Below are 26806 nucleotides of genomic sequence, written 5' to 3' on the forward strand. Positions count from 1 at the left end.
CTTGTTTAATTGAGTCGAGTCCATGCCTAACTCTAATTGGACCATTAGACTTTGGTATTGTGACCATTCCAGAGCACCACTTTGTCAGTATGGTTACTGGAGAAATTACCCCTTGTTGTAAAGTATTCAGTATCACTCTTGACTTTGACTAAGAGTGGATGAGGAACCTTCCTCACTGTGAAGAGACAAATAGGCTTAGCATCTGCCCTTAGGTTGATGCAATATTCTGTTTTCAGCTTTCCTAAGCCTGGAAATAGGGATGGAAATTCATTTCTGATCACATTTACTGGACGGCTCATCAGCAACTTCATAAACCTTGTAAACGAACCTCAGTTGCAAACATATTTTTCTCTTCAGTAATGATGACTCCTGGTTCTGTATAACTTACAGGGTTCCACAATCCCTTTATTCTTGTATCTTAATCTTGCCAAATGTTGGCCCTATTACTTTCAGTGTAGTCTCTCCTGGACCTTGCAACTGGATGGAGGATGGATGTGAGGTGGTTTTTTTTTTAAGCCATTTCACTTCATATAATACTGAAACACCTATGCCAGTATCTAGTTGCAATTCTGCAGGATGACCATCGACTTCTAATTTGATGCTCCAATAATTATTTTCTGTTTCATTAACTTCTCCTAAGAAGGCTTGATTCACGTCCCAAGGAATCTGTGGCTCTTCCACTTGCTGGATTTTATATGGTTTCTTCCTTTCTTCCTGTGAGCTATTGGAACTTTGGATCTGGAGATTACTTTAAAATGTCCTAACTTCCCACAGTTGTGGCGCTCAGCTCCCCCTGCTGGCCATTCTTCCCACTTGTGTCGGGTTTTACTGCCACACTGAAGACATCTGAAGATGGAGTTAGATGCGCTTTTTCCCAATTTTTGCAGGCTATTGCTTCACTGCGCTTTCTCTTTTTTTTTTGTCCGAAATATTGAATGGCCTCACTCATATCTTTATTTCTAAGAGATATCACTTTCCCCCTGAATAACTGCTCTGTTTTGCTTCTTAAGTTTAGTCTGTCACACTATTTGTACTGCCTTTGTGAGAGTTAAATCTTCTCTCATTTGCAAAAAAGTTCTGATAGGGTTTCATCTAAGACCTCAACCACTATATAATCACTCATTAATTCATCTCTGAGGATCCCATAGTCACAATTCTATGCAAGGCTGTACAGGTCATTTATAACTGAGTCAGTAGATTCGCCTGGTTCTTGCTTCCTCTTTAAATTTCACCTGCTCAATGATCATGTTTTCTTTGAGCAATGAAGTATAAATCGAATGCCTGGAGGGCACCCTGTCTTGCAATAACATCATCTGCTATGGCCCCTACTGCGTAAAGTACTGTTCTGATCCTTCTTATCGTTATGCAAACCTGAAGCTGTTCTGTACCTGGAGAATCGTTTTCTCCAATTGTCCCAGTGTTGAGCCTGTTGCGAGTCCTCAGCCCTTTGGAATGGTTCTGGGAGTGGCAATGTGGATTCCATGCTTACCCTAAGCTCTGGATCTGTTGCTGCTTCAGTAGTGTGGATTGTAGATTATGATCTGTACTCTTCACTGACTGGACTCCAAGTCTGTGTGTCTGCTTGCACCGACAGCACGCGCGATGCTCCAATCTCAGGTGAGTCTTTAATTTTTTTTTTTCCACTTGTCCTTTATCCAAGGATTTGCAGTCCTTTCAGGTCTGCTGTGTTCCTGTGTTTTTCTGGGTCTTTATGCTCCGTCTGTTGCCATCACAACTGCCACTATGGGCAGGATTTTCCGCACCCATCCGTCACCGCGATCTCCTGGTCCCGCTGGAAGTCAATGGGCTTCAGGATGGGGCATTGCCTCACCCCGCGGCGGGTCCACCCCAGACAGGGCTGGAAAACCCCGGACTATGTTTCGGATGGTGCACGTGAGCAGTCGACAGAAACCACCAGCTGCCAACATGTTTTGTCTGGGTTCAGGGCCCAGATGGGTTTTTCTTTAGGGTTTGCCTGATACCCTAAAAATATTACCATAGATTATTCTTCATAAAAAACATTTTTTGTTTATTTGCAGATCTATTTATATCTCAGTAACTCTACATGTGGTTGTACTTCTGCTTCCCTCCAGGTCTGTCTTAGTCATATGACATTGCATCCCAGTTACATCAGTATCAAGTGCTCCTGGTGTTAAGCATGTTGTTTATAAAAGAATCTTGACACAGAATCAACTGTCGGTATATTCAGCAGCAGCTCTTTACTTAGTATAATTATGCACACATAAGAAATGCTCTTTCAAATGCTCTAAAAGGCAATTCAAAGTTACACAGTTTCTGTTGGTTATATACACCATCTTCAGGATAACTCATCATTAACTCACAATGTCCTTATCTATATATCTAATTGTTAAGTCCTTAATTACAAATGAGTTTGCAACATAAACATGGAATGACCTGTACATCTCCTCCACAGTACCGGAGGAATTTGTAAAACAATCACGGAATGGCCTGACCTTCAGCACAAACGATGTTCACAGTTCAATCCAAAATGTAAACTTTGCTTATCTATCCTGGTATTTTACTGCTGTGCCCATCTCAACTTGACTCTGAAGTTAAGGAGTACAATTTATTGCAGTATAATTCACAGATCTTTCATCAACTTAGTTTATCCTGACCCAAAGATCACATTCCTTTAGCTTTAACATGGACTGACCCATGGGTTAGTCATTAGCTTCCGGGTTTGCCCAAAAGGTCATACTCATTCTAGTTTTTTTAACTGCAGACACTTTTAAAACATATCCTCCATATGGCCAAGACTGGGTAATCCCTTGATGCATCCTGTTATGCCTCTTCAACCCTCCAGTGATTTTTATTGTCATTGGCTGGTCAAGTTGACAAAAATTAGATCGGGGGAATACCGTGACTGGATGAAGTGAGGGACTGGGAAGTATAACGTAAAGGTCTGAAACAATCCAGCTTTATGACTGTATAAATACACCAGGTCACCAGCTTGTGGTGAGTCTGGTAAAAAGCAACTGATGAAAAAGATGTGGCATACGATTCCATGGAGAGCAGTAGACGTGTGCATTATGACTGTAAATTTACATACGTGTTATATGTCAGGTTTGTGTTTTATTATAACAGAATGATGGAAGGTTGAGATATTGCAAAGCTGTGCTTCAATAAGAAGCTAAGAGCATGTCGGAAGAGGAAAAACTTAAGCTTATAATGGTTAGCATAAAAAGATAAGAATTTAAAAAATATATAAGAAATGACAAAAGGCCTAACCCTTACCATTATACCTTTCAATTCCTTCTCTCACCAGGTACACATTCAGTTGACTTTTGAATCTTTATACAACTTGATTCAGTGATCTCCCTGGTTACTATTCTAAAGCTCAGTGTGGTTCCTGCATTTAACTACCTATTATTTTAACATCTATTATTTAAACTCTTCTCCACAGACACCAATCTCTGACCTTGAAGGTCAGATTGTGATCTTGAAGTTACTCACTGCTGTTTCTTATTGTTTACAATATGTATATTTTATGTGACATTTTGAATCGCTTATGTACCACCGGTGATGTGCAGCTAATATTGCTCCTTAAAATTTAATTAAGAGAGACATCCTTGCTAAAACTTGTCTGAAAAATACAGCAATGATTGATGAGAGGACAATGCATACAGTTATCCAACAGTATTTTAAAGGACACCATATTTTCTCAAACAATATAATTACAATTGAGTTGTAAAGGCCCCAGCACCTTATATGTGTGTGTGAGTTTCAGTTCCATTTTCTTTTGTTAAAGTTAATCAGGCTTACCTTTTGTTAGTGAAGTTACATACCGACATACGAATTAGGGTCAGGAGTAGGCCATTCCTTGAGCCTGCTCCACAATTCAATAAGATCATTGCTGCCCTGATTGTGGCCTCAACTGCACGGGCAGAATTTTGCCATCGGCGAGCAGGGGGTGGAACCCCCGACATCACCCCGCCCCATTTAAATTTTCAGGAAGGTGGGGCAGCAGCAAAATCAGCCGGGGGCCCACCGACCTGTCATTGGCCAATTGAGGCCATTGACAGGATCATTTAAACAATTAAAGGACCTGCCCGTCCAACCTTAAGGCTGGTGGGTCGGCCAGGAACCCCGGCAGCTAATAGAGAAAACATGAAACCTCATCCAGCAGCGGGATGAAGTTTCATGCAGGGTTCTAAAAATTTTAATAAAGTTATTCAGTAAATTATGAACGTGTCCCAACTCATGTGACATTGTCACATGAGGGGGACATGTAAGGGATTTTTTTTTCTATTTTTAACATTTTTCAAAGTCCAGGCAATCTCCCTGAGGCTGCACTTAGCCTCGGGGAGATGTGCGCATGCACGAAAGAGTGCATTCTCGCTTTTAGGGAGTCCCCCCCCGCCCCAACCACTCCCCCCCCCCCCCCCCCCCCCGCCCGCACAGGGAGCGCATAGTGCTTCCCGCCAGACGTCACACTGGGTGGGCCTTAATTGGCCCGCCCACATAAAATGGCGGCAGGGCCCGCTTCTCCGGTGGGGATCGGCTCCCCACCCATCGGAGATTGGGTCAGGCCCACCCACCCAACAGGCAAAAAATTCTGCCCCACATTTTCCCAACCTTTGACTCTTTTGTTGGTCAAGAATCTGTCTACTTCTGCCTTAAAAATATTCAATGACCCTTTCTCCACCACTCTTGAGGGGAGGCAGTTCCAAAGACGCATGACCCTCTGAGAGAAAAAATTTCTTCTAAACTCCGTCTTATTTTTGAACTGTGTCCCCTAGTTCTAGTCTCTCCCACAAGGGAGAGTCTCTCATCCACCCTATTGAGTGCCCTCAGGATCTTATATGTTTCATTAAGATCACCTCTCATTCTTCTAAACGCCAATGGACATAGGCCCAACCTTTCTTCACAAGATAAAGCCCCTCCATCTCAGCTATTCAGAAAGAGAGAGAAACAGAAATCAGGAAACTATAGGCCAGTCAGCCTAACATCTGTCATAGGGAAAATATTAGAAGCTATTAGTAAAGATGTTACAGCAGGGTACTCAGAAAAGTTCAAGGTAATCAGGCAGAGTCAACATGGTTTTGTAAAAGGGAAATCACGTTTAACCAATTTTTGGCATTCTTTGAAGGAGTCACATGCTGTGGATAAAGGGGAACTGATAGATGTACTGTAAATAGATTTTCAGAAGACATTTGATAAGGTGCAGCATCAACGGTTATTGTGGAAAATAAAATTTCATGGTGTAGGGCCTAACATATTGGCATGGATGGAAGATTAGCTAGCTAACAGGGGAAAATGGGTCATTTTCTAGTGTAATTTTCTAGATGTAATGTGTGGTGTGCCACTGGGATCAGTGCTGGGGCCTCAATTTTTTACAATTCATATAAGTGACTTGGATTAAGGCACCGAAGGTATGGTTGCTAAATTTGCTGATGACACAAAGATAGGTAGGAAAGTAAGTTGTGAAGAGGACATAAAGAGGCTACAAAAGTATATAGATAGGTTAGGTGATCGGGCGAATGGAGTATAATGTGGGGGAATGTGAAATTGTCCATTTTGGCAGGAAGAATATAAAAGCAGCTTATTATCTAAACGGTGAGGGATTGCAGAGCTCGGAGATGCAGAGGGATCTGGGTGTCCTAGTGCATAAATTGCAAGAGGTGAGTATGCAGATACAGCAAGTAATTAGGAAAGCTGATAGAATGCTGTTGTTTGTTGCCAGGGGAATTGAATATAAAAATAGGGAGTTCATACTTCAGTTATACAGGGCATTGGTGTGACCACATCTGGAGCACTGTGTACAGTATTGGTCTCCTTATTTAAGGAAGCGTGTAAATATTTGAAGCAGTTCGGAGAAGGTTTACTGGACTAGTATCTGCTCTGGGCAGGTTGTTTCATGAGGAAAGGTTGCACAGGCTAGGCTTGTATCTGTTGGAGTTTAGAAGAGTGAGAGGTGACTTGATTGAAACGTATTGTATAAGATTCGGAGGGCACTTGATGGGGTGGATGTGGAAAGGCTGTTTCCTCTTGTGGGAGAATCTAGAACCGGTGGGGCGGGGGTGTGGATGGGGGGGGGTCACAGTTTAAAAATAAGGGTTTGATCATTTAAGACAAAGATGGGGAGAATTTTTTTCTTTTGAGGGTCATGAGTCTTTGGAACTTTCTTCTTAAAAAAGCAAAGCCTTTGAACATTTTTGAGGTAGATTCTTAATGAGCAAGGGGGTGAAAGCTTATCGGAGTTGGTGGGAATGTAGAGCTGAGGTTACAATCAGATCAGCCATAATCTTAATGAATGGCAGAGCAGACTCGAGGGGCTGAGTGGCCTACTCCTGCTCCTAATCCGTATGTTCTTAGGTATGTTCGTATCAGTCGAGTGAACTCTCTCTGAACTGCTTCTAATGCATTTATATCCTTTCTTAAATAAGGAAACCAAATCTGTACATAGTATTCTAGATGTAGTCTCACCAATGCCCTGTACAACTGTAGCAGAACATCCCTACATTTATATTCCATTCCCTTGCAATAAATGAATTAAATTTGCCTTTCTAATCATTTGCTGCACCTGCATACTAACTTTTTGTGATTCATGTACAAGGACACCCAGATCCCTCTGCACCTCAGAGTTCTGCATTCCCTCTCCATTTAATTAATATACCGTTTTCTTTATTCTTCCTTCCAAAATGAATAAGTTCACATTTTCCCACATTATGCTCCATCTGCCAAATTTTTGCCCACTCACTTAACTCTGTCCTTTTGCAGACTCCTTATGTTCTCTTCAAAACTTACTTTCTTTGCTATCTTTGCACCATAAACAAATTTAGTTCCTTAATCCAAGTCAATGATTTAAATTGTAAATAGTTGATATTCCAGCACTGATCCCTGTGGCACTCCACTCATCAAGGGCAGCAGATAGATGGGAACACCACCACCTGGATGTTCTCCTCCAAGTCCCTCACCATCCTGACCTGGAAATATATCGGTTTCTTCACTGTCGCTGGGTCAAAATCCTAGAACTCCCCCCTAACAGCACTGTGGGTGTACCTATACCACATGGACTGCAGCAGTTCAAGAAAGCAGCTCACCACCACCTTCTCAAGGGCAACGAGGGATGGGCAATAAATGCTGGCCCAGCCAGCAATGCCCACATCCTGTGAATGAATAAATAAAAACATCTTGCCAACCTGAAAATGACCCATTTATAGCTACTCTCTGTTTCCTGTTAGCTAAACAATCCTCAATCCATGCCAATATGTTACCCCTATACCATGAGCTCTTATTTTGTGTAGTAACCTTTTGATGTGGTACCTTGTCAAATGCTTTCTGAAAATCTAAGTGCAGCACACGCACAGGTTCCCCTTTACCCACATCTGACATGTTTTGGTTTGATATGGGAGTCCTATTTCCTGAGATGAAAGGGCTGCTGTGATTTAGCCTATAGTGAGACAATAGGCTGGATTTTACACTTTCCCACCGATGGGTTTGAAGGCAGGGTACTTGTAAATTCCAGCAGATTGCCTGCCCATCGCCTACCCACCAACAAACAAAACTTCCTATCTGAAATTTCTCAGGGCAGTGGAGGCACCAGGCCCTTTACCCTATTGAGGCCCTTAAGTGGCCAATTAATGACCATTGAAGGGCCTCATCCAACACCTGCCGCTATTTTTCCCATAGTAGGAGGAGGCCCATGCCAAGTGGGTAGCTTTAGCTTTAGCTGTGAGGGCTGGTGATGGGCAAGGGTGGGGTCCTCGTTTTGCGGGTCCCCTGTTCCCATTTGAGGCAACCCCATCACCAAGTTCATATACTTCCTCCTCAACCCTCCTCCTCTTTCCATCCTTGCCCCACCCCCCCCCCCCCCCCCCCAAAACCAACTGCCATTCCCCTTAACCCCTTCAACCTTGCCTGACCCTGGCAATATCCTCCATATTTACCTTGGTGTCTGGTTCCAGTGGCGATCTCCACTGTGGACTGCCTGTAGTCCCAGCAGCGGCCACTGCTCCTTCCTGGTGCTGCTGAGACTATGGGGGCCACAGAGCTGCAGGCCATTTGATTGCCAGCAGCTTTCTAAGACGGGACTTCCTCCCGAGATAGGGATGGAAGTCTTGCCTTAAAGCTCTGAACGCTGATCCCAGTGTCAGATTGCCGAGGGGCGACCCTCGCTATGGTCGCTGGGATCGCCACTGACACTTTAGCTGGGACCATGGCGCCCTGTAACAATTGGTTGTGGCTCGAAAGGACAGAAAGCCCAAGAAGAATTTCTGGGGATCAGGCTTGTGCTGAATAGCACAAATATTGGAACGTTCTCTCATCTGCTGGCAGTTCCAAAGCGTCTTATGATTTTTTTGCCCGCTTTTAAGAAATGAATTTCACATCCCTCATATGTAAGTTACCTGCTATATATTAGATATGTCAATTATTTATGGTCCCTCTGATAACAGAGAAATCATATAAAACTCTCTCTGCAAGCCCCATATGTAATTATTAATGTTCTGACGAGCGCACAAAATGTTTCCTTTTTTTTTGGAAACACTGCTACTGCCCAATCATTTCCCTTGCATTGTTTTTTTTCTTTTTGCCATTAGATTTCCCTTGCCTTTTCAAAGTTACTATGCCTATTTCTGAAGGCCGCATTCTCTTACTTCAGTCTTCCCTCTGTACTGTTATGGCGTCTGACTTTCAGCCTTTCCCTTCAGTATTTCCCTTTAAGTGGTGCCAAGATTGACTTCTTGTCCTTCCTTCCTTCACCTCAGTTATCAATATTTATTGGATCTTTCTCCTTCTTCAAAAATCTGAACTCCCAAGTTTCCATCTGCCTTCCTCTAAGAGTCTCCCCACACTTTTCTGTTGTGCTTTAAAACCAAGCCAACTATATCAAGGAGATCTCAGCTCCAGCCTCTCGTACGTGCTTCATTAACTGATTTCAGCTGAGCGTTGGAATGACTTTTAGCGAGACTGGACAAAAGAGGGAAGAAATCAATTGCCCTCCAAACACCCCTGCTTGTCCGAGCATGTGGTAACATCGAACGTCAGGGCCAGACTGTTACATCACACCACATGTTAACATCACACCCCCGCCCTGGGAGCAGGGGGTGTAAAATGGGGCGGGATGGTAGGAGGGGCTGTGCCCACTGCCTACCCGCCTCTACTGGAATGTTACCAGTGGCAGGGGAGATGTTGGATGGCCCTCTCTGTCCTTAAGTGGTGTGCCCACACTTTGTGGCAAGGTGACCAGGTGTATATACCCTGGTGGCCTGACTGTGGCCGCGAGGTAGGGGTTGGGGGGAATCGCTCCGGTTCAGGCACCCTGTGCCCCACAGAGGGCCCTCCCCCCAGCAGAAAGGGCCACCTTGCTCCTGGTGGGGCTGCAGCATGCCTTGTAGGTGGGACTGTTATGTCTTGCGTACAGGGTCCGGATGGGGTTTCTTTAGGGTTTGCCTGTTACCCTTAGAATGTTACCGTAGACTGTTATTCATAAAAATCATTCTTGCTTATTTACAGATTTATGTACATCTCCATACTCTACACAAGGTTGTACTTCTGCTTCCCACCAGATCTGTCTCTTAGTCATGTGACATTGCATCATAGTTACATCAGTATCAGGTGCTCCTGATATTAAGCCTTTCCTTTACATGGAAATCCTGCCTCATGGGGGTGGATGCTACTGTAGTATAAGGGCCTGGCACATGTAGGCATGGACGTACAGGCACATATACTGAGTACAGTACCATCCACACAGTGATGTAAGAAAGCCCATGACCCAGACCCAGAGTCAGTGTGGTGTTGAGCAGAGAAGTGTAAAGACCTAAGCATGGAGGCAACCCCAAAGCTGTACACTTTACTGTACACGTGTAAATAGTTCGAGTAGTTGATAAAGACTTAGTTAACCCACAGAAGACTACAGAGACTGCTTTAAGACATACTGTTCTGTAACCAGCACCCTCCCAACAGCCACAACAGGCTAATAATTGCCTAATGAGTGTAAAATCCGGTCATGGCTTCCAGGGCCGATTTGGGAGATCACAGCTATCATTTACAGCTATAGTTTATGAAGCCTATGCAGTTTCCTAGGGCATGAGCTGAGCACTGACATAATGAGGTCCATTCAAAGGATCAATAGTAAGTATGCACATCATTAGTATATCTAAGTCATGCTTAAGGTGCTACGATCAATCTGGGAATATCCTGTGATGTTAGCTTACTAAGTTGTATTTGGGTGTTGTATATCCTGCACAACTTGGCTTTACAAAGAGTTGGCTGAGTGGAACTGAAATAGACCAGCTGCTTCACTTCTCCTGCTGGCTGTCCAGACCTCGGAGGACCTGGAACTGACAGGTGGCATGCATATATAAAAACAAAAAAACTGCGGATGCTGGAAATCCAAAACAAAAACAAAAACAGAATTACCTGGAAAAACTCAGCAGGTCTGGCAGCATCGGCGGAGAAGAAAAGAGTTGACGTTTCGAATCCTCATGACCCTTCCACAGAAGGGTCATGAGGACTCGAAACGTCAACTCTTTTCTTCTCCGCCGATGCTGCCAGACCTGCTGAGTTTTTCCAGGTAATTCTGTTTTTGTTTTTGTTAAGGTGGCATGCATATGCTGCCATCCTGAAACATCAACTCTGTGAATTCCTTTCCTGTACTCAGTAGTGAGCTGTGAGAAGTGGATTGAATGGTACCCATAAGATCAGTGAAGTCTGTCACATGGTGTGCCGGAGCTAACGCAAACCCCCACAGTGCTGTGCAGCCCTCCTGCTGATGCACTCCCCTACCCCAGCGCTACCTGCAGCACATTTGCTGATGTGACCTTGAGCCTGCGCCAATGTCTGACGCTCTGGCGGAACTGTCCTTTCAAAAACAGGACAAGTAAGATCTAGAGCCCGGACTCACCAGCTGGGAGGAGAGGCGTTGTGGCTCTGATCGCTAACATCTTAGCAGTTATGCTCTGCAGGAATGTCCAGTTCTCAGATTGCCACTCACGATGGTTTTGATAATGCGTGGGCAGCATGTGACGCAAGACTTTTATTGGAAAGAAGATACGCAAGGAATTAAGTGAAGTTTAGAGCCAGAAAGAGTACTGTGCTGCCTCATACAGATTTATCAAAAGCAATACGAGAGAGGTCATTGTAAATGACAGACTTGCATATTCTTGGATGGTGTGGCTGGTTCCTCTTACCTCACATGGTCTGTTAAAAGCCTAGCATACATTGCCCATGCATTGGCTATTGGAGTTGGCATTTACTGGCCTGGCCAACTCCTTCCATTGCCCTTGGGCAGATTTCCTTGGGCCCCTATATCTCTTCAATTCAAAGAGGGTTTCTATCCTCTCCCTGACCTCCTCCTTTAGTAGGACTTCTGCAGCAGAACCCAAAGAACAGGGGACTCTGTGCCCTGCCGGTGATTTCAGTGACACCCCACCGATACTGCGGGTGGTCCCTGTCCTAGCTTTTAAGCTTCTACGGACATTTTGGTCTCGCTGCAGATGTTTCTGCATTCTCCAGTGGTGACGGCGCTGAAGAGATTGGCAGGCAGAATCCTGGCATGCTAGCTGGGATCAGTGCCCAAGGATCTTCAGGGCCATAGAGCTTAAAAATAAATTTTCATTCCACATATCCGTTCAGCTTGCATATACTAATTGACGAAAGAAATCATATTTGATTCAGCTACTCAAAACATCTCTTACCATATGCTAACACTGGAGTCTCCAGCCTCTCATAAATTGGCTCAGATTTGTATGTTTTGCCTGCAACTGTGGAAAGGATTCTGAAATTAACCAGAACACACAACTTGTTAAAGGAAAATTCAACATTTGTAGAGGGGTGGGTTGGGAGGTCAGGACCATCTTTAGGAACAATCGTAATGTGCAACACGATGGCAGCATTTGAATCTGCACAATTTAATGTTTGTTGCCCACGCCCTTATCAGCAGCTTGCACACAGAGTGTAAAAGCCAGGACTGGCCGTGATTTCTAGCTGAATCTCCTATTCTCTGCTTTAGTAGATTAATGTGTTGTGTTCTTCAATAGGGGATGGTGGGTAAAGGCAGAGCTATTACATTGAGCAAGCCAGGCCAGGTTTTAAACACTGTGGTTAACGATTTCTATTGGTTTTGGCTATCAATGTATTTTACTTTCCAGAGATTAAACTGGGTGAAGTTTAGTCTTAGGGTAAGGGTTCTTTTATTGAAACAACAACAGATATATGTCACCTTTTAAATGGGGAAAATCATGCCAAGGTGCTTTGCAGCATTGTGGCAATAGAGAAAGGAGTCTCCCCGCTTGCATCATGCTGTGGTGACCTTATCTCATTGTCTACGTGCAATCATTAATTCCAAGTGCTGGATACCACTACTGTGACTCTCTGGACACTGTATCATTTTTATATCCTTTTTCGCATTCCTACTTACATTTTAGACCCTTGTGATGTAATCCATTAATTACCTGGACAATTAGCTTCAACCACGTTATTTTATTCCCAAAACTTGTGCATCAGAATTGCATCTTACAATTGAAATATTTGTGCAGAATGTTAACTGCTGCACTCAACAGCTAGAATGGTAGATATATTCATTGGTGATAGATTTACTAGACTAATTGACATTCACTGCTGCAAATTAAAAGCTTCTTGATTGCTTTTTAATTATCTTTAATAAGCCTTTAACTCATACTAATTTGGTAAATGGTATAACAATTTGTCATTTTGCCCTGTTGACATTTAAAATGCATTGTACAAATTAGGTTCAGATGAAAGGTGCACTTCAAGAGAGCAACTGCACAGCATTAACCTCTTTTGGAGGGGAATCCGCTCTACTGCCCACAAATTAACATTGCCAGTGCCTTTTGTAGCCATAATCCGAAGGGAAACACAGTGGGGATGAAATTGAGCTTTTGTTGTACCTGTGTTTTTTTATTAAGAATTGCTCTTCAAATAATAAAACAAGAGACAAAAAGAAATACACGTTTCATTGTAACAGTATAAACGTTGACCATTAAAATAAAACTACAATACTTGATTGAGTTTTAATGCTGACTATTTATGGTGAAACAGTAATACACCCCTTGCCTGTACTTTCCCATTTCAAAGACAAAATCATTTACATTTTGTTATTTTGTTGTGAAGAATAATCACTATCTGCAGTTTAATGTTTGATTACGGGAAGAGGTCATTCATCAATCAGAATGAATGGAAAAGCGTTCAGGGATGTTGTGAGATAAATTGCCATACAGAGTGAAAGAACATAGGGCATATTCAAAATAGGTCACACCAGGCATGCCTGCTTCTGGTCATAATGCTAATAAGGCCAATAGCCTGCATATTAATGAGCTTGCTCTTTGTGGGGAGGGGAAGAGAGCGTAGAATAGAGTCAGAGTAAAACAGAAGATTGTTAAGGCACTTTGAAGTTGGTGAATGCTTTTATAATTTGTTGTTCGTTTATCTTGATGTTGTGCTGTACAAAATGAGATTTTATTATTTATTCATTCATGGGATGCAGGCATCTCTGGCTAGACCATCATTTATTGCCCATCCCTAGCTGCCCTTGGGAAGGTGGTGATGAGCCACCTTCTTGAACCCCTGCAGTCCATGTGTTGCAGGAATATCCGCAGTGCTGTAAGGAGGGAGTTCCAGGAACTAAACCCAGTGACAGTGAAGGAACCTCCACGTCAGGACAGTGTGTGGCTTAGAGGGGAACTTGAAGATGGTGGTGTTCCCAAGCATTTATTGCCCTTATCCTTCTAGGTGGTAGAGGTTGTAAGTGTGGAAGGTTCTGTCGAAGGAGCCTTGGTGAGTTGCTGCAATGCATCCTCTGGATGGTACAGACTGCTGCCACTGTGTGGTGGTGGTGGTGGAGGAAGTGAATGGTGAAGATGGTGCATGAGATGACAATCAAGTGGGCTGCTTTGTCCTGGATGGTTTCCAACTTCTTGTGTTGTTGGAGCTGCAGTTATTCAGGCAAGTGGAGAGTATTCCATCACATTCCTGACTTGTGCCTTGTAGTTGGTGGACAGGTTTTGGGGAGTCAGGAGGTGAGTTACTCACCACAGGATTCCCAGCCTCTGACCTGCTCTTGTAGCCACAGTATTTATATGGCAGGTCCAGTTCCATTTCTGGTCCATGGTAACCCCTAGGATGTTGATAATGGGGGATTCAGCGATGGTAATGCCATTGAATGTTATGGGGAGATGGTTAAATTCTCTCTTGTTGGAGATGGTCATTGCCTGGCACTTAAGTTACAAGTATCATTCATGCCACACATCAGCCCAAGCCTGAATATCGTCCAGTTCTTGTTGCATATGGACACGGACTACTTCAGTATCTGAGGAGAGGCAAATGGTGCTGAACATTCGGCAATCATCAAATTGCACAATACATTGCACCATATAGATGTAAGTTATTTTTAAGTCATTTGTTTTAAGTCCATTAACATATTTGCTCCAAGGATCAAAATGCAGCATTTCATGACACATGCTCCTTTGTAAGTACAGCCTATAGGGAAGCACTTGGTTTCCAGTCAGCACTTGGAATCCTAAAGCATGAATGTTTGAACCTGTGTCTCACTACATGTTGCTTCTCTGGCACTCTTCTGCCACATCATCACTTTGCACTAATTTAAAAGGAAAAATGGTCATGCTAAAAGCTGAAGGTGTTCAGGACTTACTATTTACACACACACACACACACACACACACACACACACACACACACACATATATATATATATACATACATATATCTGCTCTACTTGAGCAAAGTCTGCATTGTAATTGCACTTTTTAGATAAGTATTGTTTTGCATCTTTGAGGACATTTCTCAAGGTGCCAATTTCAGAAAGGGAGATATAAATTACATCATCAGATCACCAGTCTTCTGGTAAATCTTGATTATTATTAAGAAGCAGTAATATCGTCATAAAGTTGCTCATTAGCATTTGGGTGATTTAGCTCCATGCAAATCATTTGAAAACGTAATTGAGATGGTGCAAACTACCAATGCTGTTCAGATTAACTTTTAAAAAGATGCCAAAGAACACTCCAAAAAATCTCTCTTGTGTTAATATTTTGGGAAGTCAGTCAAAATTGAACAGTGTGGATGTACTTTTCACAAGTAGCTTATGGGGGAATCCATTTTAGATCCAGAAACCCAAAAGCTAGATTCCATTGTCTCAAATATTAATAAAGAAGTTTTTAACCAGTGGAAATGAGCTGATGTTTACTGTGGAAGTAACAGTGAGGCCAACAGCACTTGCCATTTTTAACATGTAAATCAGCCAACAACTTCTAACAGCTGCGGTTAAATGCAAAATCAACCACACATAAACACAGTTAGATGCAAAATCAGCAAGTCTGAGTTGTCTTCTTTCCAAAGGCTGTTTGATTCACCATGTTGATGCAATGAATGCTGTACTTATGTCATAGATAGAGATTAAAATTGCCACAAAAAGTTAGGGCTATCCTGTTCCAGTGTAATATCCTCCTTAATGGTGTGGTTGGTGTTCATTACTTTTTCCTTTTGTCTCTCTTCATCCCATTTTTTCTTTCCCGCTCTTCATTTTGCTTTCACATTGTATTAAATATTCTAATGTACGCTTCCCGGCTGAGCTGCTCTGCTCCTCATTAACAATTCTTCAATCTGATTGGTTGAGGAGACAAGTAAGGTCCAAATCCAAAGAGGATGGGGCTTCAAAAAACGCAAGTTCCAATGCAAAAGCTCAGCCTGTGCGACAAGCGCAAGTGTAATGAAACCAATTGTTTGCGCTGTGAATAAAATCCAACATGTTGACAATGAAAGGCAGTACAGTATGTTCGTTGTCTACAGCACAATGGCTTCCATATTCACCAGAAATAGGCAACGTTTTTGAATAACTCAGAGCAATTGCAAGCATTTGAAACAAATGATTGACTGAGTCAGTGAAATTTGGCTGAAAATTGAACAGTTTTTAAATATTCTTCAAAAAAGAGACATGCTGTCAAAGCTTTTTCTTCTTGCACTCATCAGGGCAGACACAGGAATACCAATTGTAAAGGGAACAACAATTTATACTGCGTAAGAATAGAGTGCTAATTGGTTGACAAGTGGACTCTGGTAGAAGCATTGCCATGGAGAATGCAACCAAGAACAGTTGACTGCCAAGCCTCTATCAGTCAGAGTCTACTTGCCAAACAATTGGCACTCTCTTCTCATGTAGTATAAATTACTGTTTCCTTTACAGTTGGTGTGTTTGCATCTGTCCTGATGAGTACAAGATGAAAAGCTTTGGTAGCATGTCTGTTTTTTCAGCAATTTTTAAATAGTTGGGTAGAATTTAGTTTCAGGATTACATTTTTATTGTAAAAATGTACTGTTGCTTAGAACTGTTAACCCATAGAATTCTCAAGCAGTGATAATGCGCTAAGTATAATGAGATGTAGAACTTAGGGTGGCTTTGTTGTGTTTTTCAGCAACGCACATTGGATGTTTCAGAGATGAATCGAAGGAGAAGGCTTTGAAAGGAGCAGTGTTTTATGACTTTCGGAAAATGACTGTTTCACAATGTCAAGACAGTTGTGCTGAAAGGTAAGGGCAAATCTCACTGGTATCCCTTTTGGGTTTTATATCCATTTTACATCCTCCTTTGGTGTTTCCACATTTCTTCTTGCTCCAATTCCTCTGTGAAGATGATTTTGGCCCTGCTAAAAATGATGCTGGATTTGGTAGAGAACTGATTTTTCTTAAGAAATTTTTGGATCCCCTCCCCTCCTCTCAAAATTTGCTGGTGAGAACTCTGCCAACCATGGCAAAGATTTTAAGTTACAAGAAGCCCTGGACTCGATCTCACACCTTTCTGTTTGGGAATTAAACACTTAGGGACATGTTGCAACCAAATCATTGAATGTTTTGGATTTTATATAAAGAGCTGAATGATTGGAAAATTGACTTGCTAAAAGAAGGTAAGAAATAAGAACTGAAGTAGGCCCTTCAGCCCCTCAAGCCTGCTCTGCCGTTCGATAAGATCTTGGCTTATCTGATTGTGGCCTTACCTCCACTTCCCTGCCTGTTCCTCCATGACCCTTGACTCCCTTGTCAATCAAAAATCTGTCTAACTCAGCCTTGAATATAGTCAATGACCCAGCCTCCACTGCCCTCTGGGGAAGAGAATTCCAAACACTAATGACCCTCTGGGAGATGAAATTCCTCATAATCTCCATCCTAAATGGGAGACCCCTTATTTTAAACTGTGCCCCCTCGAGGGGAAGCATCCTCCGAGCATCCACCCTGTCAAGCCCCCTCAGAATCCTAAGTGTTTCTGAAGATAAGAGGGCAAAACACGTCTTTCAGTTTGAGCTTCTGGTTCTCAACCACATCAGGATCAGCGACAGAGCTGAAAAACGAGGGCAGGATTTTCCTGTGGGATTCTGAACCCTGCCATCATGCTCAAATGGGGATCAGAAGCCCACCCTGTATGGGGAAACAGTCAGTCGCATGTGATTTTCCTAAATTGGCCAGTCCGATTAAGGCTGGCAGGCAGGTTCTCGGAGCTGGGGGACCAATAGGAGGCCCTGCGGTTTGAAAGCAGCAGCAGGTTGCCATGGCAGTGAAGTGAGGGAAAGGGTGCCTCCAAATGGATGCTCGTTGTCGCCAACCTTTTTAAATTTAAAATGAATAAAAATGGCCTTTGCAGCCTGGTCAGCACTGTTGAAGGGAGAAACCCAAGCAGGCTGGGAGGGCCTCTAAGTCTGCCAGGAGCACTGACCCCACCACACACCCCAGAAAACCCGGTCCACCGCCTGCAGGGAGCTGAAATCCGACTGTAGAGTCACAGTTAACCTACGACAACAAGCCTTTATAGGCCCTTAACCTGCTGAATTGGCTACCCGCTGCTTGCAGGCAGGTAGTCCCATCCAGCCTCCAGGAAAGTGGCCCAGGGCAGGTTAGAGAGCCAGGGAACCAGAACCCAGGCCAGCAGCATGAAATTTCGTGCCCACTGACCACTGCCCTTGCATGATCGAGGAGGGGGCTAAAATGCCCGGGGCAGAACATTTTCGAGCACTTTTTAAATTATGTTTGTTAACTAGTCATCTGACAGCAGATTTGTTTCTACAGAGGTTACCTGTATGCTGGTCTGGAATATGGTGCAGAATGTTACTGTGGAAATCGAGTTACTTCAACCAATGCAAGGCAAGAGGATTGCAACATGGAGTGTAAAGGGGAGAAGCACACAGTCTGTGGTGGAGTGAATAGACTGTCAGTGTACAAAGTTGAGGACCTCCGACCAAGCAACAAAAGATGTAGGTCTCTTTCTTGGACATGTTTAAAAGAATATCACGCAACAGTGTTTGTAATTTTTCATTGATAATGCACCAATATATACTATACACCGCCCCACCTCCCAGTCCCTTAATAAAGATTCTTTTGCGCACAGCAATAATATTCACTTAACCAATTTATCAGAGTTCTGCGAGGACCATGGCTGCAGATTTTGGCTTTGTATCATTGCTGGGTTTGGTGCTACTAGAGGTAGATGCTGAAAACAATGAAGCAGGGTCTCCTCTCCCAATGACTTCCGGTGTGGCCTGTACCAACTGCCAGGTTGTGAAGGGTGATATTGCAGGAAGCCAGTACGCCAGAAGCATGCAGATTGTGATGACATTCGGAATCTTACACTGATTCGTCACCGAGCCTGCGTTTTTGGACCTTGCTGGTCCTGTTAATGCCCACTCTTAAACGCGCAGAGCTGAACATGTGTTCAACTGCCCGAGGGACCTCCCCCACCCCCTGCCCGCCCCCCCCTCACCTCCCCAGCCACCGCTAAAATCAACATTGATATCAGCATTCAATTTACAGGTTAGATGGCTTTGACTTCCATTTTTCTGTTGCGGAGTTAATGGAAGTTTTGTGTTGGTGGAGGGTTTGACAGAAGTTATTTCAGTTACTGGTTAGCCACATCAATAATTCCAAACACCGTTTCCTCCAAGGGACTGAGGACATTCAGTCATGACTGCTCCCCCACCGCCCCCACCACCTCCACCCCGCCCCAGGCCGCACAAAGTTTGCGTGTTGAAAACGCTTCCAAATTAAGCCGGTTCTGCTGGGCGCAAGACACTTCCATTGGGTGCGGGGTAATCGCACATTGTGATCTCCGTTCATGCTAATGAGTTTTGTTGAACTCCCCCTCCCAAATGTGAACTGATTGCTGATGATGTATTCCTATCCTTTATATTTCAATTGATTCTTTTATCTTTAAAGAATCTTTCACTGGAAAATTACTTGTATTCATTTATATACATGTACTCTGTATACCACAAATTTGGAATTCAAGGTAAGATATACAGCCAGGAAAATCCGAGGGATGGTTGTCTCTTCAAGGGATTTTTCAGCCAAAACCCAAATGATCTGTCCTCATTGTGTCTAGAAGGGTCCCTTTGATGAATCAGCTTCAGTTGTTTCTCATCTGCCATTGGCATTAGTCCCAGCATAAGCTGTCCATCTTGCGAGAAAACCTTTTCAAAATAAGTATTGTAGTTTTTTTTGGTTTGTCTCTATTGCCTCTACCTGAAAGGATTTAATGCGAACCTAAGAAAACTGAGCCTTTCCAAAAAAAAATGGTGAGTTCACCATGGCCACTGTATTAGTGATTGTAAGGATCATGTGACTGTATAGCCAAATCAGCCCTAAGCGCGGGTAATCTTAGGGGCGGAGCTTTCTAGTCGTGGACCTTGTTCACGCATGTAGCTTCTTCAGGAGCCCTGTAAATAAAGTTTACTGTTTCTAACAAGAAACCTTGCAGTACATCAATTGGCAATGAGGATAAATAGCTCCAACACTGCACCTTACCCCCTGAATGTGAGTATATCAATTTTTAAGGGAAGGTAAAAAAAGTATACCCACCAGTCTTCAACAGAATCAGCCCATACAACTCATCCATGAAAGACTGAAGTCAGTACATAGAGTGCCTTGGTTCCTATTTTGTGGCAAATAAAGTAACAGCAGAGGAGAAGCAGAAGGCAATTCTTATAAGTGCCTGCCAGAGCAAGACAAATAACCTCATTCATAGTCTGACTACCCTAGACTCATCCAATTCCAAATCTTCTAACAAGCTGGCAGACCCCGTGAAGACACATTTTCAGCCTAAGCCATCGGTGATTATGCAAAGATTCAAGTTCAACTCAAGAGTAAGGGCCTCGGGTGAGCCAATCACAACGTATATAATGAAGTTGGGCAAACCAGGATCTAATTTTATCAAGAGTCCGAGAACAGGTATGGTCAAATACCCGTTCTGAATACTGAAGAGTTAAAACCATCCTGTGCCCATGAAACTGAATTATGTTGTCAAGATGGAATCTTGTTGTGGGAAGTCAGAGTTATCGTCTCTTCACAAGGAAGAGAACTGTTCTTGACAGAGCTTTACAGTGCGCACCCAGGCATTTTGAAAATGAAGATGCTTGTGTGAAGCTATGTCTGATGGACAGGTATAGACAATGATATAGAAAAAATGGTTAAACACGGTCTCCAGTGACAGTCAACCAGCAACAACAGAAGTTGTCAGTTTCAGTTCCACTGCATCCGTGGGAGTGGTCTGGTCGACCCTGGATTAGACTGCACGCAGACAATGTAGGTCCATTTTTAGGTACCATGTTTTTAGTGATCATTGCACATTCTAAGTGGATGGATGTGTATGAAGTTAGATCATCGACATCGTGTGCAACTACTGAAAAGCTGCACCAATGTTTTAGTGTATGTGGCCTACCAGAAGTGATTGTTTCAGATAACAGCACTGCTTTCACTAGCACGGAATTCCAGAGATTCATGAACTTAAATGGAATTAAACATATCAAAACAGTACCATATCATCCCTCACCCAATATCATCCCTCACCCAATATCATCCCAGCAGAAAAAGCAGTACAAGTTTTCAAAGCAGGGATGAAGAAGTTGTTCGAAGGAACATTAGAAGCATGAATTTCACAATTTCTTCTCAACTATCGCACGACTCCTACTGCAACTATGGTTCAACACTGAATTACTACTGAAACGCAGCGCCTTGGTACAAGTTTGGATCTGGTGTTTTCTAACTTAGAGGGGAAGGTAGAGAAGAATCAGAGTAGTCAGAAACTGAATCATGATATTCACAGTAAAGAGCGAAAATTTACTGTGGGAGACACAGGTTTTGTGCAAAGTTTTGGAAGTGAACCTAGTTGGGTTCCTGGTATAATTGCCTCTGAAACTGAACCTTTGTCATATCAAGTAGAAGCGGAAAACCAGATTGTTCAAAAACATGTGGATCATAAGTAGGGACACAATCCAACAACCAGTTACTCCACCTGAAATCGAAGTCGAATCTTTGATCCCTGAGATGCCAGATCAACATAGAATAGACATACCCCATGTCTCTGTTGAAGTGAATGATTTTGAACTACCATTGTCTAAGGATGTCCCTGATGCTGCAGGTCCTGATCAAGTCAATCCAGTGGGGGAATCTCAAGCCATAGAGCTGGGTCACTCAAACCAAATTGGAAAACAACCTCAGGAACTTAATCTGTAATAGCATGAGCCGTGTGTATTTGTATATGTTAAGGATTAAGATTGTAAATTAATATTGTAAATAAGAAATGTAAAGTAAAATTAAAGGGGGAGGAATGTAATGATCATATGTAAAACCTTTCATACTGTTTTGGGGATTGTGACTGTACAGACGAATCAGCCCTAAACGCGGGTAACCTTAGGGGTGGAGCTTTCTAGTCATGGACCTCATTCAAGCATGTAGCATCATCAGGAGGTCCAACTAAAGTTTACTGTTTCTCACAAGAAACCTGTCCGGTAAACCAAGTTTATTACAAACATAAACCTTGAATATGTTAGTTTTTTTAATACTTGTCAGAAAACAGAAACTTTTAATGTTCTTAAGTGTTGGTCAAGTGCAATCAATACCAGTCTCTTCAAACTAACGCATTAGAAAATTTCTCTGTGGAGAAATGGACACATGGGCATTGCCTAGGTTACTGGCTGGTCTAGCTACACTCCCCGAAGGCAGTCCGAGAACCAGTCTCTGATGTGGTATATATATTCACTAGATACACTAGAGATCATTGTCAGCCTGGAGAATTCACAGTTCTCTATCGGACCATCATCTTCATCAGTGTCAGAATACGAGAGGGAAATTTAGTGGATTTAATGATGAATCCTTTTCTTACGTAGGTGTAGAATGTGTGAGGTTTCACACATTTCAACCCACAGACAGAAAACAGCAAATGTTCGTGTAAAACCAGCTTGGGGGAATCGCTCCCATAAACATTGTCACTCACAGTTAGTACATGATTAACACAGGGACTGCTGAGTTCTAGTGGAAAGTCGGGCCCACACAAGTACTCTATGATTCTCCACCTACCATATCGTCACAGGTTCAGTATACACTTTAGAATTTGTTTCCTGCAAATTTTTCCCCACTGTGTCTAGATTTGACAAACTAGACCCAATCCTACAGAAATCTGGACAACAGGAGTGCAAATCTAAAAATTGGGCATCGAGATAAGCAGGTTTTACACAAGTCCCTGAAAATGGCAAGAGGCCTGCTGGTTTCTACATGTCTGAACTCCTTGTTGTGAAAACCTCTGCACCAGAAATGCTAATTCATAAAATCTACCCCCATTTCCAAACTAAAGTTTCATGTACTAATACCCGTTAATGATATCAGGTAACACCGTCTTCTAATGCCTTTGTAAATACTGCTCCTTAATCCCCGTACATTTCACAATTTACCTAAATGAAGTTGAGTAAACAATATGTGAAGTGCATGGGGATTATGCATCACGATTGATTAAGCCCCTTAATCATCTTTGCAGAAGCTCCGAGTCCAGTTTAGTTGGTGAAAGGCAGAGGGATTAATGGTTTGCAAATCAACGCAGATTAGTATATTGGTGCCTTTTTATTTCAGAAAACCAAGGTTTGTTGTCTCTGCTCATTTATGTTGGTTTTCTCTCAGCTCAGTGGGTCTGAATATTTGCTTAACCAGCCTAAAGATCATAGAATTTCAAGCACAAATTACATTGTGTAAAACTGAGTTTCCACAATCATCTGCACTAATTAAAAAGCACGGAGTTCAAAGCCGGTTCTGTGCACAAAACTGGCCACACCTTGGATTGAATTAATCACCGTTGCAGGTTTCCAGTAATTGCACTCGTCTGTAGCTCATTGGAAACGCTTTCGAAATTAAACTGGTTCAACTGGGCGCAAGGTCACTAACGGGAACATGTTAAAAAGTATCGAATGTATTTTTAAAAATTTACTAAAGGCACTGGGCGGAATTGTCCCGGATTAGCACAAAGCGTGGTCGCAGGTGGGGTAAATGATGCTTCACCCCCTCGGCCGCAATGGCCAGATTTCGTGCCATATCAAGATTCCCGCCGCCTCATTAACAATGCGTTCATTGGCTGATTCTCTGGCCGGCGAGCTCAGATACGCCCGCCTCGCCCTGACCTCAAGAGCTTCCTCGCTCCGGCTGCCGTGTTTAAAGAGCACCAGAGCGCAGCCTAATTCACGGGGAGGATTTTCCCCTCGTCGGGTGGGCGGGTCCGGGAGTTGCCGTGCAGTGGCCCCTCCCCCACCCCCCCCCCCCACCCCCACCTCTGCCGCCGTTTCACGCCTGCTGGCCAATGAACAGCCAGCCAGAGTGAATCGCGCGCTGAAACGCTCAGCGCTGTCTGGGTGTGGGGGGAGGGCGGGAGGAGGGCGAGCGCTGAAGTCAGCGCACGTGCGTGGGTGATCTCAGTGAAAGCTCCCTGAAGGCACAGAGCTGCCTCGGGGAGCTGAAGATTTTCCACGTTAAAAATAAAGTTGTTTTTTTTTTTAAAAAACAGAAAAGCATGTCCCCTCTCGTGACTCTGCCACGTGAGCAGGGACAAGCTGAAAATGAGTTCCGAGAACTTTTATTTTATGCTTAACTAACATCGGAAACCTCATCCCGTCCGTGGATGAGGTTTCCTCAAAAATCAAAAGGCCGCTTGGCCCATTCACCCTCCTGCCAACTGTAAGGTTGGACGGACAGGGATAAATTTCAATTTAATTAATTTATTCATAATTTATCCACTCTTGATTGTCGGCGGGTGCACTGCGACTCCCATGCACGTCCGCAGACTGAAATATCGCGTGTGTGCGTGATGATGTGGGGGGATGCTCGCCCGATGTTATCACACGCTGTTTCACGCTGATGTGTGTTGGACGCTCACTCACACGCTGAGGTGAAAATTCAGCCCCCATGTGTCTACAGACCAGGACTGCTCCAGGCAACAGATGGCCCCGAGAACAAAGAAGAAGGCAGTCCCCAAATTTAGCAATGCCTCTCTGGGCTGCCTGATGGACACAGTGGAAGGCTGTCATGATATTCTCTACCTCCACAGGAGGCCCACTAGAGACACCAATCCAGCTGGGGAGGAGGTGACAGCGATGGTCAGTGCCACCGGAACACAGAGGAGGTCAGCCATCCAGTGCAGGAAGAGGATGAATGCTCTCATCACTCTCAACTCACACACTCACAAACCCATCGCACATCCACAGGGATCTTACACACCAAGGGACAACACTCTCACACACACCCTCACATCTCCAGCAGGCTCATATCTTCTGGAGCTCACTCCCTCATCCTGTCCATGGCTCTGCTCACCACACAAACATTCCACCCAGTGCTATGCATCCTGCTCACACTCTCTCCATCTGTTTTCATGCAGGAGAAGCTGGCTCACAACAGCAGGGAGAGGTCCCAGACTGGGGGTTGAATGGCCCACATTAGGCCCCTCACTCACTTTGAGGAGTGTGCCATCGCACTGACCGGTGAGAATGTCAACTGTGCCTGTGGTGACGATGAGGTCAGCGGTGAACACCCACATGAGGGTCCTGTACCACATCATCCCTCTCTCAACGCAACTCTCAACGCAGGATCATTCTCCTGCTTTTGACTCTGCTGCCATGCACTAATTATCTCTACTTTGATTCATAGAGAGCTCTGCCAAGCCACCGATGCCCTCAGCCAGCCAGTCCTTCAGCTCCATCCAGATCCTCCCCTCCAGCCAAGAGGACACCTCCTCCATTGAAGAGCTGGAAATAAGCAGCCTGGAAGACCCGTCACAGTGCTTACCCACACCCTCCACCAGCGCAGACACACACCTCGGTGGGTCTTAGATCTAGAGCAGGCTCAGGTTCACAATCTGGTGCTCACTGCACAGACACGTGTCTTCAGCAAGAGGAGGCAGGTTCAGCCGAGCTCCCTGGCATTTTGAGGACTGCTGGGGAAGCAGCATCTGTGAGGTCCGAGTCAGATGACGAGCCTTTGGATTTGGCCTTCCAATTCACTGTGAAGAGTCAGCAGAAGACAGGAGAACATCATGTAGAGCTGTTGGAAGCCCTCAACAGAGTGGCACACGAGTCGGAGGAGTGTGTCTGCCTGTTCTCTGACCATATATGCACTCACGGAGGTCTCCATGGGAAGGATGACAGGTGCCATGGAGACTCTGGACCATCAGAACGCGGGGATGTGCACAGACCTGCACTCCATCGCGGGAGCCATGAGTGAGTTCCTGCAGTGGCAACATGAGAGGGAAATTGGGCACCTCAACATCCCTCCAGGTGTTCCTTCCCCTCAAGGAGTCAGGCCGGGGCTTTTGGGCATCCGAAGGGAGGAGGAGTGGCAGCTGGACACCACTGGACCATTCCCTCAGGAATTTCAGAGGCTGTCCACCCCCTCCGAGGCCCCTTTGCCTGTAACCCTCCTCAACCTTGTCCTCTGTCACTGCACTGTGCTGGCCCACAGCTCTCCAGAGGACGCATTGCAATGTCACCAGAGGCAACAGGACCAACCGTTGCACAGGCTGCCTCCAACCCTCCTGTGGATGTCAGGGCAGCACCTAGAAGAGAAGTTGAAATATTCTGATCACAAGTGGCTGCACAGGAGAACACCTTTTGTCACTTTATAATCTGAAAATATATTCACTGAATAATGTGTAATGGTGTCTTTCAGCTTCATTCACGGGTTCTGCGAGACCTCCCACTGCATCCCCCATCCAACTAGCAGTTCAGCTGCGCACAGTCAGACCATGAGTGGTTCTGAACGGAGGAGTGTGTGTGTGTGTTTGTCAGGGCCTTTCAGAGCCTCGTGCGAGCACTCTCCCACATACACAGAGCCTTCATCCATCACACTCCATCACACTCCATCACACTGTCCTGAGCATTGTCAGTGCTGCCTGCTGGGGATCACTTTCAGTTGTCCATCTGAGCTGTATCTCCACCCACCCACTCCACACTCCCATGCTGCACCTGTGACTAACCAGCCTGAGGCTCCGCTCACTTTTGATTTTGGCGATTTTGGTAGTAGTCAGATTTTTGCTCAACTCCCCTATTCTTTCCCCTCTCCCAGTCACCCATGTCCTTTCCCCCATCACTGTTACCACTACCATCGCACCCTCAACCCTCCCACCCTACCAGCTCCCTCACACTCACCATTCCCTCCTACCACACCCACTCTCAGATTGCATCCCAGGAGGCAGTCATTGACTCCACAGACCCCTCCCTTGCACGTGCATTGGGCATCCCCTCTCCTCTTACTCCCTCCTCCACCCTTAACTACTCCTTCTCCTGGACTCTTTCCCCCCACCAAACTCCTTTGTCTATCCAAACTCCTCTTACACCTTCCTCCCCCCCTTACACCTTCCTCCCCACCTTACACCTTCCTCCACCCCTTACACCTTCCTCCACCCCTTACACCTTCCTCCCCCCCTTACACCTTCCTCCCCCCCTTACACCTTCCTCCCTCCTCTGTACTCTCCCCCATCATTCTCCCCATCTCAGTCCGTCATGGTGCCCAATGCCAA

At 44.4% G+C, this 26806-nt stretch overlaps 1 protein-coding gene across 1 annotated transcript in view; it reads left to right on the forward strand.

Moving 5' to 3' along the window:
- The window catches only part of LOC121283511 (WSC domain-containing protein 1-like), an 87325-nt gene that overhangs the window by 19835 nt on the left and 40684 nt on the right, over window positions 1-26806 (forward strand). The window contains exons 2-3 of the mRNA XM_041198178.1: window positions 16413-16527; window positions 18055-18239. Of these exons, the coding sequence (XP_041054112.1) occupies window positions 16413-16527; window positions 18055-18239 (300 nt within the window). The remainder of the gene's footprint in view (window positions 1-16412; window positions 16528-18054; window positions 18240-26806) is intronic.

The sequence above is a fragment of the Carcharodon carcharias genome, chromosome 10, assembly GCF_017639515.1.
Source record: "Carcharodon carcharias isolate sCarCar2 chromosome 10, sCarCar2.pri, whole genome shotgun sequence".
NCBI lineage: Eukaryota > Metazoa > Chordata > Chondrichthyes > Lamniformes > Lamnidae > Carcharodon > Carcharodon carcharias.